The following is an 18451-nucleotide window of genomic DNA, read 5'->3' on the forward strand; positions in this document are numbered from 1 at the left end:
TGTGTGTGTGTGTGTTGTGGCGCCTGCCCCGTGCCTAAGCCCATGCGCGAGTGTGGGACGGTGGTAAGTGGAGTGTATATCTCGCCTCGCTTTGTCTCTGCTGTTTCTGCTGTCCCTCTCTTGCCCCGTGTTGTCTTTGGCAGGACCATGTATGGAGTTCCTGCGCCCCAAGGGGCCACAGCTGCAACCCATGGAGAGAATCACCGTATGCCCATACATGGAGTTCCTGCCCATCAAGGCACAGGTGAAGGGCATCAGCAGGAGCAGCAGAGACGGTACAAAAGGAGCCCACGGAGCACCCAGTGGGGAGGAGTTGCTAAGCCGAACCACGGAGTAGGGGATGAGAGCGAGAGTAAGCCAAGTCACCGTCGACCTGTGTACGATCCCTGACCCTAGGAGAGCCCCCTTTGAAGCCCGACCCCGAAACCGTCCGAGAGCCCGCTACGTTGCCAACCTTCGCCTGTCTGACTACCCCGCTGCCGCCCCGACCTGGAACGTAAGAGGACCACCCACCGTGTACCGAAACCCCCTGCTATCTTCCCGACGACGGATCTCCTGCGGGGCCCGTGCACGACACGACGCCTTCTCAACCCCACCCTCTCTCTATCATTTCCCTCTCCCCGCTAATCGAATAAATATTTTTGACTGTAATTCTGGTGTGGATCTCTCTGCTTACACTGTGTTTGGGTCCGTGACGCGCCCGCACACCCCGGCGGCCGTCACAGTGTAAATAAGATGATTTATGGTCTCTATACTGTCACTGAAGCAGTAAACATCAAACATATATTTTTCTTATTGCTCTGCTTGCTTGATGCAGACAGAAGATAATGTTTCCAGCTGTCAAGTACATTCACAATTATCTCCTGATTATGTCAACCTCTGATGCAATTCATTGCTGTTGAATGGAAAATAAAACCTCTGTTACAATATGTATTTTTTAATAAAGCTGCCTTTTGTGTTGGCAGATGAGACCATGTCCATGGGGAGGGTTCATGGAATGTAATGTCCAATGAAATTGCAAGCACATTCTCCCATCACTCTGTCCAGTTCAATCCAGGCCAAATTGTCGAATCTAAAAAATCTCCAGACCTCCAAAGGAGTTGTGAGAACAACGTGATTTTGAGGTAAGCTACACAAGAAAATAATTGTGTTATTTGGTATGGAACTTGTGTTCAACATTCTAGACATGCCTGAAAAAGAGTTGGTCAGATTGTCTATTTATTTATATTAATAAGCTACAGTAAATTAAATAAATAGAACATTCTGAAGGAGAAGCCATTAAGATGTACTGCAGATAGTGCATAGATTTGCATAGCTTAGGTTAATAATTGCTTTCTCTATCCTTAAATGAGCGCTCCAAAATAGAAATTGAGACCACTTTCTATGAACACCTAAGGAGATGTGTAAAAGCCTGCAGCACAGACTAACTGTCTAAAGATGTGTGTAGCAAGAAGTAAAGGTTATTTCAGTATCTTATCCGCATGGTTACCATGCAGTACCCAGCAACAGCCAACATTCTGAACTCTCAACAATACACATGTCCCTTTGAAACTCAGAGGGCAGAAAATGTCCTTACCCATAGGCTACTCTTGTGTGTGTGCGCGTGCGCGCGCACACACACACACACACACACACACACAAACACACACACACACACTTTCACACACATACACATACATACACACACTTTCCATAGAGCACCTACCTCTTCAAGCACATCGGCGAGCTTGCTTAGAATCTCTTCCTGGAGCCCATGGAATGTCGGAACACTGCAAGAGAAAGAAATTAAATGAAAGAGAAAGGAATCAGGAGTTAAACTAACTGTTCAGTTGGTAAGAGAGAAAAAAGTCTCAGTTTGTTATGCTTGCTCTGTTTTGCTCTAGTGAATGTAATACAGCGATACAATATACATATTGTCATGCATGCATACATTTTTTGAATGTATATTTTTACTGTACATGCGTACATGCGTACATGCGTCAGATACTGAGGTTGAATAATACATAATATGAGATTGTAATGTTTGTTTCTGTTTGTTTCCTGGCAGTACCATGAATACTATCTGGTTGTTATCAACACACATTCAATAAAAATCGGCCAATGCCTGTCAAGGACAGAGAAAATAACCCAGGCACTGGAACAAAGGATTTATCTCTCCATAGCATCTCTCTGTTTCTCCATCTCCCTCTCCCTCTCATTTTCCATGCTTTATTGCAGTAATCAGAACCATCTCGGCTGGCCACTGCTCCGGCTCCTGTTGCTCTTGATAGAGCCAGGCCAATAGACCCTCACTTGCTCAGTATGGGAAACATATGGGACGTTTATCCCCCGAGCTGTGAAATCATTGAAGTTAACAGAAAGTCTGTGTTATAGAAAAGTTTCTAATCTAACAATTTAAATCGTGTAATGACATGGTGGCAAATTACATCATCATGTTGTTAGCATTTTAGGTTCAAGCTGTTGTAATGTGTGTGTGTGTGTGTGTGTGTGTGTGTGTGTGTGTGTGTGTGTGTGTGTGTGTGTGTGTGTGTGTGTGTGTGTGTGTGTGTGTGTGTTTGTGTGTGTGTTTGTGTGTGTGTGTGTGTGTGTGTGTGTGTGTGTGTGTGTGTGTGTGTGTGTGTGTGTGTGCGTGTATGTGTGTGTGTATTTGTGTGTGTATTTGTGTGTGCATGTGTCTCATTCTTAGTCTTGGTCTTTATTCTGAGACTGATAGCTGGAGGCGCCTTGTTTATCTAAAGCCCTTCCTGGTGCAAAAAGGGGTGAGCGATCCAAGTGTCACTTTGATAGGCCACACATGTTAGGAGAGCAGGGGGATGGGCTGGGGCCTCCAAGAGGTTGAGTATAGTTGAATGAAAACAGTTGATAGAAAAAGATATCCCAGATACTCTCTCCTTCTCCATTCCTCCTCTTGCAGGGAGAGCTAATGTATAATTTCAAAGCAGATACAGAATAAATACAGGTTGGCTCAAGGGGAACAATTTGTTTACCATAAACACCTACAATCACAGAGTAATCACAATCACTATACCCCAACAGGGTAGAATTTCACATAGAGAGTTTCAATAATCTCTCTAACTTTGTCTCAATTCTATGATAAGTTTAGACAAGTTTAGAGATAGGTTTAGACAAGCTTGGGCTGTCTGAAAATATAACTTTGAGTCAGGAGTTAGTAAGAGCATCTTATAGCTCTGTGAAATACCCTCTGCTAGCAACACTAATGCAATACACAACCTGCTACAAAGAGGAGTGCACTCAGTCTGACTTTCCACTAAAGTCTGACTCCAGAAATAGCTTTAAGCTAGGGACAGATGTGTATTTCCAACATAGTATGTCTCCATTATCATGGTGGAATATAGCTGAGATGGCTCTCTACCTTGACTGACCTCACAATGTCATGGACTGAGCACATCTCCTGATACAGTAAAAGGCTGACCAGTTTCCTCTATTCACCTCCACATGTCACTGGAATAACTGAGAAATTATTATCAGTTCACACACAGACAGTAACAAAAATACAGATACAGATCTACATACAGTACACAGTACACAGTACACACACACGCACACGTACACGCACACGCGCACACACACACACACACACACACACACACACACACACATACACACACACACACACACACACACACACACACACACACACACAGTGAGAGTTGGTGTGGTAGAGAAACATGAAATGTATTCAACTTGCAGTGTTTCCTGCAGAGCTCAATTGAAAAGAAACAGACCATTAAACATAAATAGAACTCAGATGAAACCTTTCTGTGGTGTGGATAGATATTTTTCTGACAATCAAGCAAATAAACAAATTAAACGCTTACAAATTCATACAACTGGGAACAAATTGAGATGCATGAGAGCATGGTAACGCAACAAAGCAAAGGTGCGATTCCATTTGTATCAGCATAATTACAGTGTAAAAAACACTCAGGAATAATACAGAGAGACAGACAGATGGAAAGAAAGACAGACAGAGGGTGGGTGGGGGGTGTGAGGAACAGTGCACTTTCAAGGGACCTCATACATCCGCATTGTGCACTCTTCTCTCCCTCTATCTTTTGATGGCAGGTTTCTTTTATCCCACGCGATTCTATTTGCCTTTAATATGATAATAGGCTTCTTCTGCCTTCAGTTCCTCTCCAAACTGTATGCTAATGCTATCGTTGGATGGCAAGAAGAAAGAGAGGAGGTGACTATACTTTCATGGTAGGATGGGCACTCACTGATGCATCACAAATGAGGAGACACAAATTGTATATAACTAGAGGCGTCAATGGGAAATCAATCAGTCAAATATCAGTCAATTATAAATCGGAAACACTGGATCTAATAATAAGTGTCCGTCATGATCAATCAATGAACTGGGTGCTGTGTCCCCTTGAGTTTTATTTTGGAGTCATCATTATATTTTATTATCTCCTTTTGTTTTTTATTGAATGTGAAGCACAACGTATTGCAATCACATAGGAAATGTGCTATAAAAAAGTTGTATTGATTTAATTTATTGATTGATTGATTGACTGATCAAAATGTCTCTCTATTCCTCACCTTTTTAAGAACTCCATGTATTCGGTTTGTTTGATGAGTCCCGTCCTCATCATGATTGTCTGGAAGCACTGTCGGTCGATGGCCCATAATTTCACATTGGTGAGAGCTTTAGAGAGAAAGGAAATGGAGAAGGGCAGAGAGATCAGTGGTCAGTGTAGTCAGGGAAAGCCATGGGGAGCACCTTATCTCACAAAGTACATATACTGCTGTATACAAATACTGCTCTTTCATTAGTATACCCGGACCATAGTACCAGAGTAATAACTCCTGCTCTCTAGTATGAACAACCGCCATTGTTGCGTTTTTTTCCTGTTTTTTGTGTTTTATTATTTGTGACTTGCTCCATCATTTTCAGTCGCTTGTACTCCTAAACATATATTGAGTTCTGATACCTGTTGAAAGGCTGAGAATCTCAGCTCTCAATAGTGGATGAGAAAGAGAAACACTGGAGAAATCCATTCCTGAAGTTCAACAATATCATATTCCACTCGTTCCACACAGCTCAAATAGACAGGCATTTTTTGTGTGACAATCACATAGCTAGCTGGCTGTGTTCACAGTTCAGCTAACTGTAATGCAAGACAGCCAGTCACCTAGCCAGTAGCCTCTTTCCTAGACACTTCCGCCCGAAAGGGTGAATGGTCTGGTGGATCAACGAGTTAAACTTGGCCTTCATTAAGCCAATAAAAAGACCATCGAAAACTGACGGTGCATAATCATGGATAGAAAGTATGTTGTTCTAGTGAAATCTATAAAAATCTGAAAAATGATTGTGGTTCCACTGAAAGCTGCAATGTTGAGTGTCCAATTGCAGAGCCTGGGGGATACGATATGTAGAAGCTTGGAGCATATTGTAGTGAAGGTAAATGGGTTGTTTGGAAACTACTTGAGTAAATTGCAGTGAGACTTGGGGAGCTAGTTAGCCTGCAATGTGTGTACATTAATGTATTACTGCCTGTGGGCTAGAAGCCATTAGCTAGACAGATGAGAAAATTAAAACCACTCCAGGCCCTGGATAGAGAGACAGGGAGCTGGGGTATGGAGGGGGCCAAGGAAAGGGGGGAGTGTGGCAGCAGCCCTGGGTAGGGGGTAGAGAGATCAGTGGGAGGTGGAGGGGGGTAGAGAGACAGGCAGGGAGCTGGGAGGTGGAGGGGGTAAAGAGACAGGCAGGGACCTGGGAGGTGGAGGGGTAAAGAGACAGGCAGGGAGCTGGGAGGTGGAGGGGGTAGAGAAACAGGCAGGAAGCTGGAAGGTCGAAGGTAAGGTAATGTGCACTGCAGAATGGCATCATCACAGGAGGGACTTGCACTTATTCTCTTCAGAATGTGTATTCCCACTCCAGCCCAAGTGTAATCCCAACTAAGTAGTGTTAAAATGAAAGTCTCTCTACCACTAGAATGTGCTCTTGAGAGGAGAGGACAGCCTGCTTTCCTGCCTATACACCACCTTCCAACAACCCCCCATGCACAAGCGCACACACACACACACACACACACACACACACACACACACACACACACACACACACACACACACACGCACACACACACGCACACACACACACACACACACACAGGCAACAGACTACAAGGTACTAGACTTTTCTACTATACCATTCTACTCTCCTTCCACCCTTACTATCCCCTGAGGCAGTAGACTTGACCTGACCACCTTGAGAGGTTTCACACTCTTAACTTCATCTGTCCCATCACTGACCAGCCCTTAGGGGAAGGCTCACTATATCATGTTGGCGGGTGCAGGTGTAATACTGCCACCATCTTCTTCTTAGCTGGTTTATTAGAGACATGGCAGATATACAGAGGAATGCACAACTGCATTTACTTAACAACAATCATACCAAACAGATGTTCACGGACACGATGTGACACTATAATAAAATAACTCTGCCACTGTGAAACCCAAGCCCTCCTCCTTCCCTGACGTTTCCTAAATGTCTGTTTTTAACATAATAGCGTTGTTACAATTTCAAAATCAAACATAGAAAAAAATCTGGAATCATTTTCATGACTACCACAGCTTGTTTTCATAGCCAACATCTTCAAATCACATCCTGAGGCGCGATTAACACCTTCTCCCAAAAGGCCTCACCGTAGCTTTTACCCTCATCATGATGAATCGAAACTGACCTTACAGTTATGAATGGTTTACCCATTTCAACCTTAATGGGTCGCTTATATAGTATAGACAGAAAGACAATAACAACTATTTACTGTGTTCTGTTTTACATGTTATATTGGCGCTTCACATTTCACGCTGCAGGTTACACCAATGATGTCTTATTATAATATGTTATATTCAATATGTAAGCTCTTTAAAATACAATATATGATATTCTAATGATTATTAAATCCTGACTAAACACAACCAGTTAGTTACTTTGTTGCATGGTATTGATCTAATTCAATGATTACACTGTTACACTAACGTCAACAAATGGATGTCTCCAGACGTCAATCTGGGTACTTTGGTTGGTAATGAGGGCCTGGGGCTTCTAGTGTTTAACAGCTTTAACTGTCAGATTAAATGTTTTTATTCTCTAGAATTATATATTTGTATAGTTTGATTAAATACAGTATGTCTTGAATTTTCCCTGTATATTGATTTATCTAAATATTGATGGCACTATTTGAATTTAAAATTGTCTGCCAAATGCCATACATTAAATTATGTCAGTTGTTTTGGCAGTCAAACCAGATTTTTAAATGGGACAAACACACATACACATTTGAATTTCAATGTGTGTATTGTGTGTGTAGTGATACTGTACACTGTTCTTTTTGAACATTTCAAGACTGCATTTTAGTGTAGAGAATAGTGACCAGCCCATCTCTTTCTAAAGAACAAAAGATGACATCCGTCCCTCCGTCTGTTCGTCTGTCTATCTGTGCCTCTCCCAACCCCCATCACCTCGCCCATTTCCACTCATCATATCCTGTAATTACATCACTGTCGCAGTGAAAGGCAAATGTATCCAAATAATTAATCAACGTGTGCCTTTAGTTCAGCATCAGTCAGTAGCTGTGATTATTAGGGATTGTGCAACACTGTGATTATGATTCCCTCTTTCTAATTAACCTGGGGTGAGGCAGCATTGAGCTTACCCTAGGGCTTCTCTCAACTCTCTACTGCTGCTGCACAGAATGTATCCCTCTGAACATTCCAAGTGAGAACTAACTGACATTCTGCAACATTATCATGATGTATGAAATTGAAGACCAGTCACAAACTCCACTACAGCCTCTACTGTATATAACGTCTGTTCTAAGGTGTCTATCCTCCTGCTCTGTGGCTCTGGCTCCATCAACTACTCTGTTTCTGTCTCTCCTCTCTTTCTGTATCATTTCAACTCATTTCCGTCCCTCATCCTCATAAGAGGATTCAACAACTAAACGTCTTCCCTTTAACCCCCCTCCCCTCACTCACTGTTTCTCTGTTTTCTCAGAGGAGGGTCCTTCATGGCCAGGGCATTAATCGCATTAGCAGTGAGAAACATAATTTCTCTGCACACATTATGTCTCTGTGCCATGATGTGGAAAAGAGTATTGGAGAGCCCTAATCTTAATCTGCCCTCCCAAATGTCATTAATAACTTAATTCTTATTTGATAACATCTACATGAGTTCTACAGAGCATGAGAAAGCTAGACAGCCCAGTAACACCAGCCAAAGTAAGACAAAGCCTTGGCTTAACAACACAATACAACATAGTAGGAGGAGAAAGTGTCTTCTGACAATATAATATATAAATGAAAAAACGGTTCATGTGAAAGAATACTAACTAAATACTAATTTGAGATACACACATGTAACTCAATCCGTTTCTAAAATCACACATTAGTAGGAGAAGTCAAGTTATGTTCATGGATCCCCAGTCCCAGAATTTGTGAAAAGACAATTTCACAAATGTATACCCCCACCCCCACACTCACTACCTTTAAGATGCAAGTTGCACATTGTGTTCATTCTCACCGGTGGAAACTTTACCATCATATAATTTGTTTGTTCTACAAGACTGACTAAATCAGATGCCAGAGGCAGACATCACTCTCCCATCTGCCAATGAATTGCCCCCTGTGGGAGAGAGATGGATCCATGGACACGGAGGCATGGACCAGCTGGCTGAGAAATATGCCAGTGCTATGTTCCTCCTCCTACCCACCTGTTACTGTACCTGCCTCCTCTCTGGAGCATGCAAGAGAGAACAACACACCACTGTTTACTGTCCACAACTGCATCCAATCAAATCTGACTTGTTTAGAGCTGCACAGACTATTTCCATAAATGATAATAGGTATTGCATGATTACATGCTGTATGTAAAGTAGGCACTAAAACAGCTGTTGTTGTGTTTGTTCTAACACTTTTAATTTATTACTTGCAAATGTATGCAAAAAAACACAGGAACACATCAGGAAATTCCTCCACTGTATTTATGGTCTACATACTGGTCTGCTACTACAGCTTGCTTGTCAGTCATGTTTGTCACACACTGATGTTAGTGATCCATGAAAACTGAGAGGAAACGGCAGGAAGATATCAGGGGTATATAACACCGAACATTTCTAGAGCTACAATACGGCATGTTTGGGTAATTTAATCAACAAAACAATGATAACAGAATGAAACAAAAGGGTAATTCAAACTAATCACCAATTCAAATACTGTAGGCTTTCTGGTAGGGCAGGAGCACTGTTGTTTTTGTATCACCCTCCTGGGAGTCATGAGGGAGAAATGCATCTAACACTACCCCCTGTAACATTAACAGAGAATATTTTGAAGTTCCCCAAAAACATTTTTCGATTAACGAGGCAGGTTAAACTGGTCAAACCAAATTCAGTGTCCCATTATCGGCCAAGCAGAGTGGTCCGTCTGAAACCAGTTCCCAGCTGCCTGTGATTGCAGATTTGCTAATATTATTCATGGCTGAGGAAAAACACATTGTCACACAACTTGTATAGAGAAGATTGGCTTTCCCCAGCACACAGTCTGACAACAGACTGAGGAATGACCAAACCTCACGATATGTAGCCCTCGTTTAATACAGAGAGCTTATCTCTATTCTGGAGTGAAATTATTTAATTCTTTGTTCACCCTTGCGCTTCCTGCTCAATCAGTATCAGTGGTCCGGGTCATATCTTTGTTAACATCCAATGAAAACGCTCCAATAATACTATAACTGTAAATTGAAAAGGCATGTAGGAAATCTTCCTCCTGTGCAGTGTAGTGCTGCATTCTGATATAGTGCTGTGTGTTTTAGGGCGCATGTGAGAGAGAGAGAGATAGAGAGAGAGATTTAGCAAATGAGTGACAGACCAGGATGGACAGCGAACATGAGAGTGATAATGACGTTTTGTGAAAAAAGCGGTTCCTAAAAAAAGTCGGCATCTACAAGAACAGACAGATTATGCTTTGTTAAAAGGCTTTTATCGACACTATTAACTTTTAACGTCAAAGCCACAGTGACTGACCTCCTTTGCTTTCTTCTGTGAATTTTTCATTAAAGAGCATTCTCCTCTTTCTGCCCTTCTTCCTGCTCTGTGTCTTCCCGCTGGGACCATATATACTGAAAAATGTATGCACTCACTGCAGTGTAAGTCACTTTGGATAAAAGTGTCAGCTAAATGGCATATATTCTGTGTCTATGTTATGGTGCTGCTGCCACAGCCACAGAGTTCAATGAGGAGGAAAACAGCTTTTTTGAGAAATGGCATCATGTCAATTCACATGTTAATTGTTTCTGGCCCTCATCATCACAGAACCACCCAGACGCTATTCGCCACAGAGGAAATCTATTTGATTAGCCTGATACATTTTAGTCTGGCTGGTCTGTGAAAATCATGAGAGGAAATAAATATTCACCTATATTCATAAGTAAGTGAGTTATTTTGTAGCTTCACTCTAGTCAGATCTGGTTTCAGATCTCTCCGGTTGACTCTTTGTTTGGTCAATTTCCTCAATTGACATTCTGGCCGGTTGTTGATGAGCCACAAAGCAAGGTTTGAGTGTAGGAAAAGGTAAATGACAAGACAAGTTTTTTTTAAACTAAGTGTTGTAATTCTACTTTACCTGATAACAAATTAGCTGCTGCTGTGTCTGTGTAGAATATTGATGCTGTATCTCCCTAGCCTTGGCTTCTGACAGCCCTCGTACGGTGCCAACTACTGTGGCAAAGTGGAAAGAATTTCAAAACTCTGTAACCAAAAAGACCCACGGAGTCACAGTGACTCTGGCTTTGGCAGGCAGGCAGGAGGCAAGCGGTGATGATTGTGTGTGTGTGTGTGTGTGTGTGTGTGTGTGTGTGTGTGTGTGTGTGTGTGTGTGTGTGTGTGTGTGTGTCTGTGTGTGCGTGTGGGTGTGCGTGTGCGTGTGCGTGTGTGTGTGTCTGTGTCTGTGTGCGTGCATGCGTGTGTGTGTGTGTGTGTGTGTGTGTGTGTGTGTGTGTGTGTGTGTGTGTGTGTGGCAAGGCAATCACCCTGACTAAGAAGCTTCCTAACTCTGCAGGAGCTCTATGTTCAGCTGTATGTCTGTAAAACCGTTCTCAAAATGATTTGAGAAATGATAGTGTAGTATAGAGTAAAAGTGTCAAAGGAGGAAACATTTGGGTTGAAATATTTGCATTCTCTCTCCATGTCCCTAAAAAACAATGCCATGTACATCTGATGGTCTATACTTGTTCTGTCTGTTACTGTCAATTCAATGTGCAATGATTTTCAAATAAAAAAAAGGGATAAACACATCTTTCCTCTATATTCTTACTTTGCTGTAGGCTAATGTAATTTGGCAGCTGAAGACTTGTCCTGATGATGACTCATATGCTGTCCTCACTACCTTCCCTTAGGGGTAAAGAGCCTTGTTCATATTATCAGCCTGTGTCCATATTAGCATAAAAACTTCCATCAAATGTTGTTTTAAGAGAGAGCTGCAGGGCTGTTCTCCCACTGTGTTCCTGGTGGCTCAGACTCCGCCCCACACAGCACCCTCTCTCTGACTGTGTTAACCTTTCTAGCCGTCTGGAGACCCGACAGAGCCTCTGGCTCTCACACACACACACACACACACACACACACACACACACACACACACACACACACACACACACAAACACACACACACAAACACACACACCCACACACACACACACACACACCTGCGCTCCCGAGACAAAACAACAACAGCAGCAGGGGCCTCAGCTCATATACACACACACAGAACCGCACAGGCACACAAACAGATTCACACACACACACATACACACACATACACACACACACACACACACACACACACACACACACACACACACATACAACCACACACACACACACACACACACACACACACATACACACACACACATTTCCCGAGACCCACTCTTTCAAATAGAGACAAAAATTACTTCCGATTCTTCTAATCCTGTCATCCACCCTCACCCCTTCCTTTGATCCTCACCCTCTCCTTCCCTCTCACCCCTATCCAACCGTCTCACACCCCTCCCCCCTCTCACTCCACCATCATCATGCTGCACCTTACTATAGGGGGTAAGCATGGCAGCTAATGGAAAAAGAGGGGTTTGGTTTCCACTCATTCACTGAGGAGCACTAACACCATAATAATATCATCATCCTCCCTCTCTCTCTCTCTCTCTCTCTCTCTCTCTCTCTCTCTCTGCCGGCAATGGGCCTCTCATGTACCACTGCTATCCCTTCTTTCTTAATCATCTCTAAAACCTGGTCACATGCTTTTTTATCTTAAATTTCATTTAAATCTGCTTAGTATTCTGGATGAACCACCAGTAGGCAGTCTGGGAGGAGGCTAGAGCACAGTTTAACATTGTAATGACCCCGTTCTGGAAAGCCAGGTCAAAGAGGTTGGGTAAACTCATAGCTCCATGGGCAACTGATTGCAGAGAAATATAAATGGTGTTTACCTATGGGGTGGAAATGTCCTATGGGGGCTCTCTTCTTGATACATACCATTCTGTACAAGCATACTTCAGCAGATACATAGATTAGATTACATTAAATTCGATTAGTTGTGCTTGCGCAGAAATGTGTTTTGCCTCACATGTTTTGTCTCAAATGGACATAAATACTCAAACACACACACACACACACACACACACACACACACACACACACACACACACACACACACACACACACACACACAGACACACACACACACACACAGTCCCTCACCCTCTCTCCCCAGCAGGAATATGCCAAGGCCTTCCAAACAACAAGTTTTATGATTTAAACACAGTATTTCCAGTGAAGCTACCACTAACTAGAAACAGTTCTAGTGTTTAGGTTCTTGGCTATTCTACCAAGAGATCAAACCTGTAACTTCTCCCCCCCTGTCAAAACAAAGGCCCCTGTACTCTAACTATGGACAGGGTGAACCCAGACAAGTTCCAGGCAGGATTCATGAGTCATGCCAGCCCCTCCACTCCAGACACAGAGATTAGACAGAAGAAGAGCAAACTTTCCTCATTTACAGGAGGAAAGCCTTTCATACAGCTCAAACTCCCAACAATAGATGTCTAAAATGACTGCAGTGGTCTGTCTTAATTTTGTTTTCTATGATAATATGATAGATTAATAGATAGACAAAACAGCATTACTCTTTGTGTGTGTGTGTGTGTGTGTGTGTGTGTGTGTGTGTGTGTGTGTGTGTAGGGATTTTGGGATGTTTAATGAAAAATCTTGACATTTACCAGAACCTCTCCAGCAGTCGGGATACATCTCTGAGAAAACCAATACTCTGAAGTAAACAGACAAAACTTTTAGCAACCCATTCTGCTCGACTGCTGTGCTAAGTTGGCTGTTGGCTGTTGACTGCTGTGCTGCTTGACTGTTGTTTTGTGTTTCTGTTGGGTCGAGTTGTCATGTGTTACGCTGTTCCAGAAGACTGAGTGCTTTTACTGAAAGGTCACTGTTCAGTTTTTGCCCGTCTCTCACATTTACAGAAAATGTGTCTGATGCATCTCTCTCTCTCTCTCTCTCTCTCTCTCTCTCTCTCTCTCTCTCTCTCTCTTTAAACATACTCTATTTCAGGGCTCCAAAAGTATTTGTTTAAAAACATATAATGTCCAAATATAATGTGCAAATAAAGTACTCAAGTTAAGTATTTGGTCGGCAATCCTATGCATGCAATAACTGCATGCAATAACTGCCTGAAATCTGCGACCCATTGACCCCACCAGACACTGGGTTAATTCTCTGGTGATGCTCTGCCAGGCCTGTACTACAGACATCTTCAGTTGTTGTTTGTTTTGAGGTATTTTTTCCTTAAATCTTTTGATCAGGAAATGAAATGCACAATTGGATTTTAATCTGAAGATTGACATGGCCAGTCAAGAACCTCCGCTTTTTGGCCCTGAAAAGCTCCCTAGTTGCTATGGCAGTGTGTCTGGGGCCATTGTCTTACTGTATGATGAATCCAATTAATTTGGAGGTATTTTCTTGTACTCGAGCAGACAACATGTTTCTGTACACTTCAGAATACATTCTGATGCTGCTGTCAGCAGTACCATCATCAATTAAGACAAGTTAGCCAGTATCTTGTGGCAGCTATACAAACCATGTTTCATGGATGAGGTGGTATGCTGTAAATCTTGGGCAGATCCTTTTTTCTCCAAACTTTCCTCTCACTCTGGTACATGATAATATTAATATTTTCTGTCCACAAGACCATTTTACTGCAAACTATAACCTAACCATTCTTTTTGAGGATAACTAGTGGTTTGCACCTTGCAGTGAAGCCTCTGTAGTTCGGCTGGTGACGTATTCTTTGGATGGCAGTCTCTGACACATTCACGACTACCTCCTGGAGAGTGTTCCTGATCAGTGGGACAGTTCTTTTGGGTTTTTCTTAATTATGGTGAGCATTCTTCGATCATCCACCGGAGAAGTCTTCCTTGACCTACCAGCCTGTTTGTGATTGCTGAGCTTACCAGTGCTTTCTTTCTTGTTTAATGATGTTCCTGTCAAGCCAACTGTCCCATTACTTTTGGATACCCTAAAATTGGGGGACTATGCATGAAAATTGTTGTAATTTCTGAAAGGTGAAACCAATACATACACGAATACTATCAAATAAAAGTCTTCAACTTCATAATAATTGTTTGATTATTACAAAATCTAAACTTTTGGAGTATAGAGCTAAAAGAAGAGAAAATGCTTCGCTGTCCCATTCCCTCCACTGAGAGAGGAGAGGAGAGAGAGAGGGCAAAGGGAGTGTTGAAGGCTGTTTGAGACTTCATAACCACATATAGATAGCTCTTATCCCCTCCAGAGTCAGCCTGAAACCTCCCTGAGGACTCATCGCTATGGCAACCCAGCCAGGAGCTCTAGCAGGCCGACCAGAGCCTGGGGAAGGTGGTGACAGACTGATAGACAGTATCTAGACCTCCCCTCACACCTCTCTATCCCCCCAGGAACCCACCATTCCCCAGGCACCCCTTGCCCTTTATACCTGGGTGCAGCAAGCCAGCCACAGTCCACCTTGGGAAAATCAATCAGCTAACTCTGTGTGTAGTTAATTAATTGATAAATTGATTAATCAGTCAATAGTGATTATGGTGAATGGTATGTTTGTCTATGTGGTGCTGACTGTCCTAGACACAGCTAGACCAATTTGGCACAGAGAGCGCTGCATACAATGGTCTAGGAACCCAGAGCTCATTTATTGGTTCTCACATAATTTGGATTTGGATTTGGACAAGGCATCTCGTTCCTTGCTCCTTTCATTGGAGCGAAAAAGTGATGAGGCGGTTTGTGGTTTGTTCAATTAAAAAAATACAAGATAAACAATACAGGGGGTACACCAACCAGCATAGGGCACAGTCCCTTCATTATCAGCTCACTGTAGGGCATCCCTAGACTGAAGTCAGGTACGGAGTACTACGGAACTCAAGTCACACTTTAGATAGGCTACCCTACTCTGCCCTCTTGGTTAAAACAAGCATGAGGTGAGGTGACATAGGTCAGCATGTGTGCATGTGTGCGTGCATGAGTGCTTGTGTGTATCAGTGGTGAAGGAATCTGAATCACAGGAATTGGTCCTGTGAATAGATGTCTGTCTTGACCTCCTATTGAACTTCCATTCATACTATTTCTTCAACTTTGTTGTGTCCAACTATGTCTTAAAATGTATGTAACAGAAGGTTTAAATGTATATCATAGTTATGTCCCTTAGGGGGATGCTCAGAGACAATTGATACTGGCTCCGTAATATGTTATTAAGTGGAGCCTTGTGTGTCGGAAGCCATGTTTTGAGAGCATAAGATAGGTGGGGAATTTAGACAATGATGGCCCCGGGGTGAGATACAAGTGTGGACTAAGTTCCATGAAAAGGTTATCTGTCCTCTCCACACACATGTTTTAGAAGGTCTTTTCAGTATATAACAAATTAATGTTTAAGTGTTATTAAGTTTTCGTCTTTGGGAGTCTTTCGAGTCTTTGGGAGCTGTGGCTTCCAGTAAACAACTATTCATTTTCATCTGGGGTATGTTGTTGCTCTCTCCTTGCAATTTCTTTCTGTTGATTTTTGATGATGTATTTGTTTCTTACTTAAACATTAATTGAGTATTGAATGAACGATAATAAATTATTAATTAGATGTATCCCAATTAATGTAACACTGGTGTCTGTCTCAAGTTCTGTCTCAGATTCCTACAGTGGTGTGTGTGTGTACATGGTACAAATATATACAATGTGTGTGTGTGTGTGTGTGTGTGTGTGTGTGTGTGTGTGTGTGTGTGTGTGTGTGTCATACCTCCTCCACACAGCCCAGTGTAGATCCTGTGTTATTCCTATCCAGAGCCACATCTCCAGCCTGCTGTAGCCATTTCCTCTCTGTTCCATAAACATACATCCCTCATCGTGACACTCTCTAAAACAGATATTTCACTGGAATATCAGTACACACTACACTGTGCACATTTGTCTAGAGCTATGGAATATTCTGTGTTTTCAGGATTGGTTGAGTAGAATTCCTTCTATATTTCAATTAAGCGTGATTTGATAGTTACTTTATCAGTTTTTGGTAGCAAAAGTGGTATTGGTTAGTCTGTCAGTTTCTATCTAGTTTCTGTTGAAAAGCTTTTATTATTGTTTTAAATAGAGTGTCCACCTGGCTGTGTTTGAAGGTTGAAGGTTGACTGGTAATTTGTGGGATAATCACTGTCTGTAGGACTGCTGATAGGTTGGAGGGGCTTACACCTCTGCTAGAGAATCAGCAATTTGTGAATTGCCATTTTAAGCCTCACTGATCTGACAGTATCAGCTGTAGCATCAGCCTCTTCTTCTCAGCCTCTGCAGACAAAGACAAGGGAGTCTATCTGTAGGACTCCATCAAGAAGGCCCACATGGCTGAGTATTTGCTTTCGGTATTGTTGTCATATTGATGTCATTGTTGTCATGGCGCTATATTCCTTTTTGCTTTAGAATCCCTCTATCGAATCTCAACTGCTATCATGTGTTTTCCCATCCCTGTTATTTCACCTTTCCGTAGGGTACTTAGACGAGGCACTCCTCCTCGCCGCAGCAACCAATCCAATCTGGTCTTGATCTTGCTGTTGCCGGAGGTGTCTGGAACTGCCAGTCAGCAGTCAGGAAAGCAGAGGCTATCGCCTTTGCCTCCTTTCCTTCTTGGCTCTCACTGAGACATGGATCATATCAGAGAACACGGCTACTCCAGCAGCACTCTCCGCTGCCTGCTCCTTTTCTCACACCCCTAGACCCTCTGGTCAAGGGGGTGGCATAGGGCTCCTCATCTCTCCAAAGTGGACATTTAATGTTCTTTCTCTATCACACCTGTCCATATCTTCATTTGAATTTTATGCTGTTTCTGTTACCAGGTCAGCTTGGCGACTTCCTAGAAAAGATGGTTGTCCTTCTCAGCTTCTTCGCTGAGGACAGCACACCGCTCACTCTCCTGGGTGACTTCAACATCAAATCAGGGAAGTTTCACTCGTCTGGATTTCTTAACCTTATCTCCTCATTTGACCTTACCCTGTCTCACTCTCCCCCGACTAATAAGGCATACAATCAGCTTGACCTTGTCTTCACCAGATCCTGCTCCACCTCCAACGTTATTGTTACCCCTCTTCCGGTTTCTGACCATCAACTTGTAACCTTCTCCTTTCCCCTCAAATCCATCCCCTACCATTCAAACTCTACCCATTACATTCCTACCTGCCTCTGTTCTATCGTCCCTACCCTCAACTGAATCATTCTCCCTTTTGTCTACTGATGCTGCCTCCTTCATCCTCATACCATGGCTTTCTGAATCCCTTCCAGCTAGTAGAACAGGCCTTCAACCAGCTGAGAGGCAATGGAGGAAAACTGACCATCCTGACAACCTAGCATCTTATCACTCTCTCCTCTGCAACTGCTTCCAAAGCTTCATTCTACCATTCTAAAATTCAATCATCTGCCTCTGACCGGTGGAAACTGTTTGCCACATTCTCCTCACTTCTCTACCCCCCTCCCCCTCCCTCCTCCCTCTCTGCAGATGAATTTGTCACCTAGTTTGTAAAGAAGGCTGATAACATTAGCAGCTCTTTCACACACACACACACACACACACACACACACACACACACTACTACCACTAGTAGATGTGGCTGTGGTTTATCATCTCTTTCCCCTGTCTGCCCTGATGATGTCCTAAAACGTGTCTCATGCAATCGGGCAACCACCTGCCCTCTTGATCCCATCCCCTCACCCAGACTCTGCACTCTCCTGGTTTGTATCGTACCTGGCTGATTGCTCATACTAGGTAACTTGGAGGGTCGCTGTCCACATCACGCTCCCTCACCACTGGTGTCCCCCAGGGCTCTGTCCTAGGACCCTTATTGTTC

The 18451-nt window shown here is 42.9% G+C and overlaps 1 protein-coding gene across 2 annotated transcripts in view; it reads right to left on the reverse strand.

The window, feature by feature from the left end:
- LOC310823253 (cGMP-dependent protein kinase 1-like) overlaps positions 1-18451 on the reverse strand; it is a gene marked incomplete at its 5' end in the record, with an annotated part of 93283 nt that overhangs the window by 22295 nt on the left and 52537 nt on the right. For both annotated transcript variants that reach the window (XM_083696056.1, XM_083696055.1), the window contains 2 exons: positions 1706-1769; positions 4567-4672. In XM_083696056.1, coding sequence (XP_083552182.1) covers positions 1706-1769; positions 4567-4672 — 170 coding nt within the window. The remainder of the gene's footprint in view (positions 1-1705; positions 1770-4566; positions 4673-18451) is intronic.

This window comes from Argentina silus, assembly GCF_951799395.1.
Source record: "Argentina silus genome assembly, chromosome: X".
Taxonomy (NCBI): Eukaryota; Metazoa; Chordata; class Actinopteri; order Argentiniformes; family Argentinidae; genus Argentina; species Argentina silus.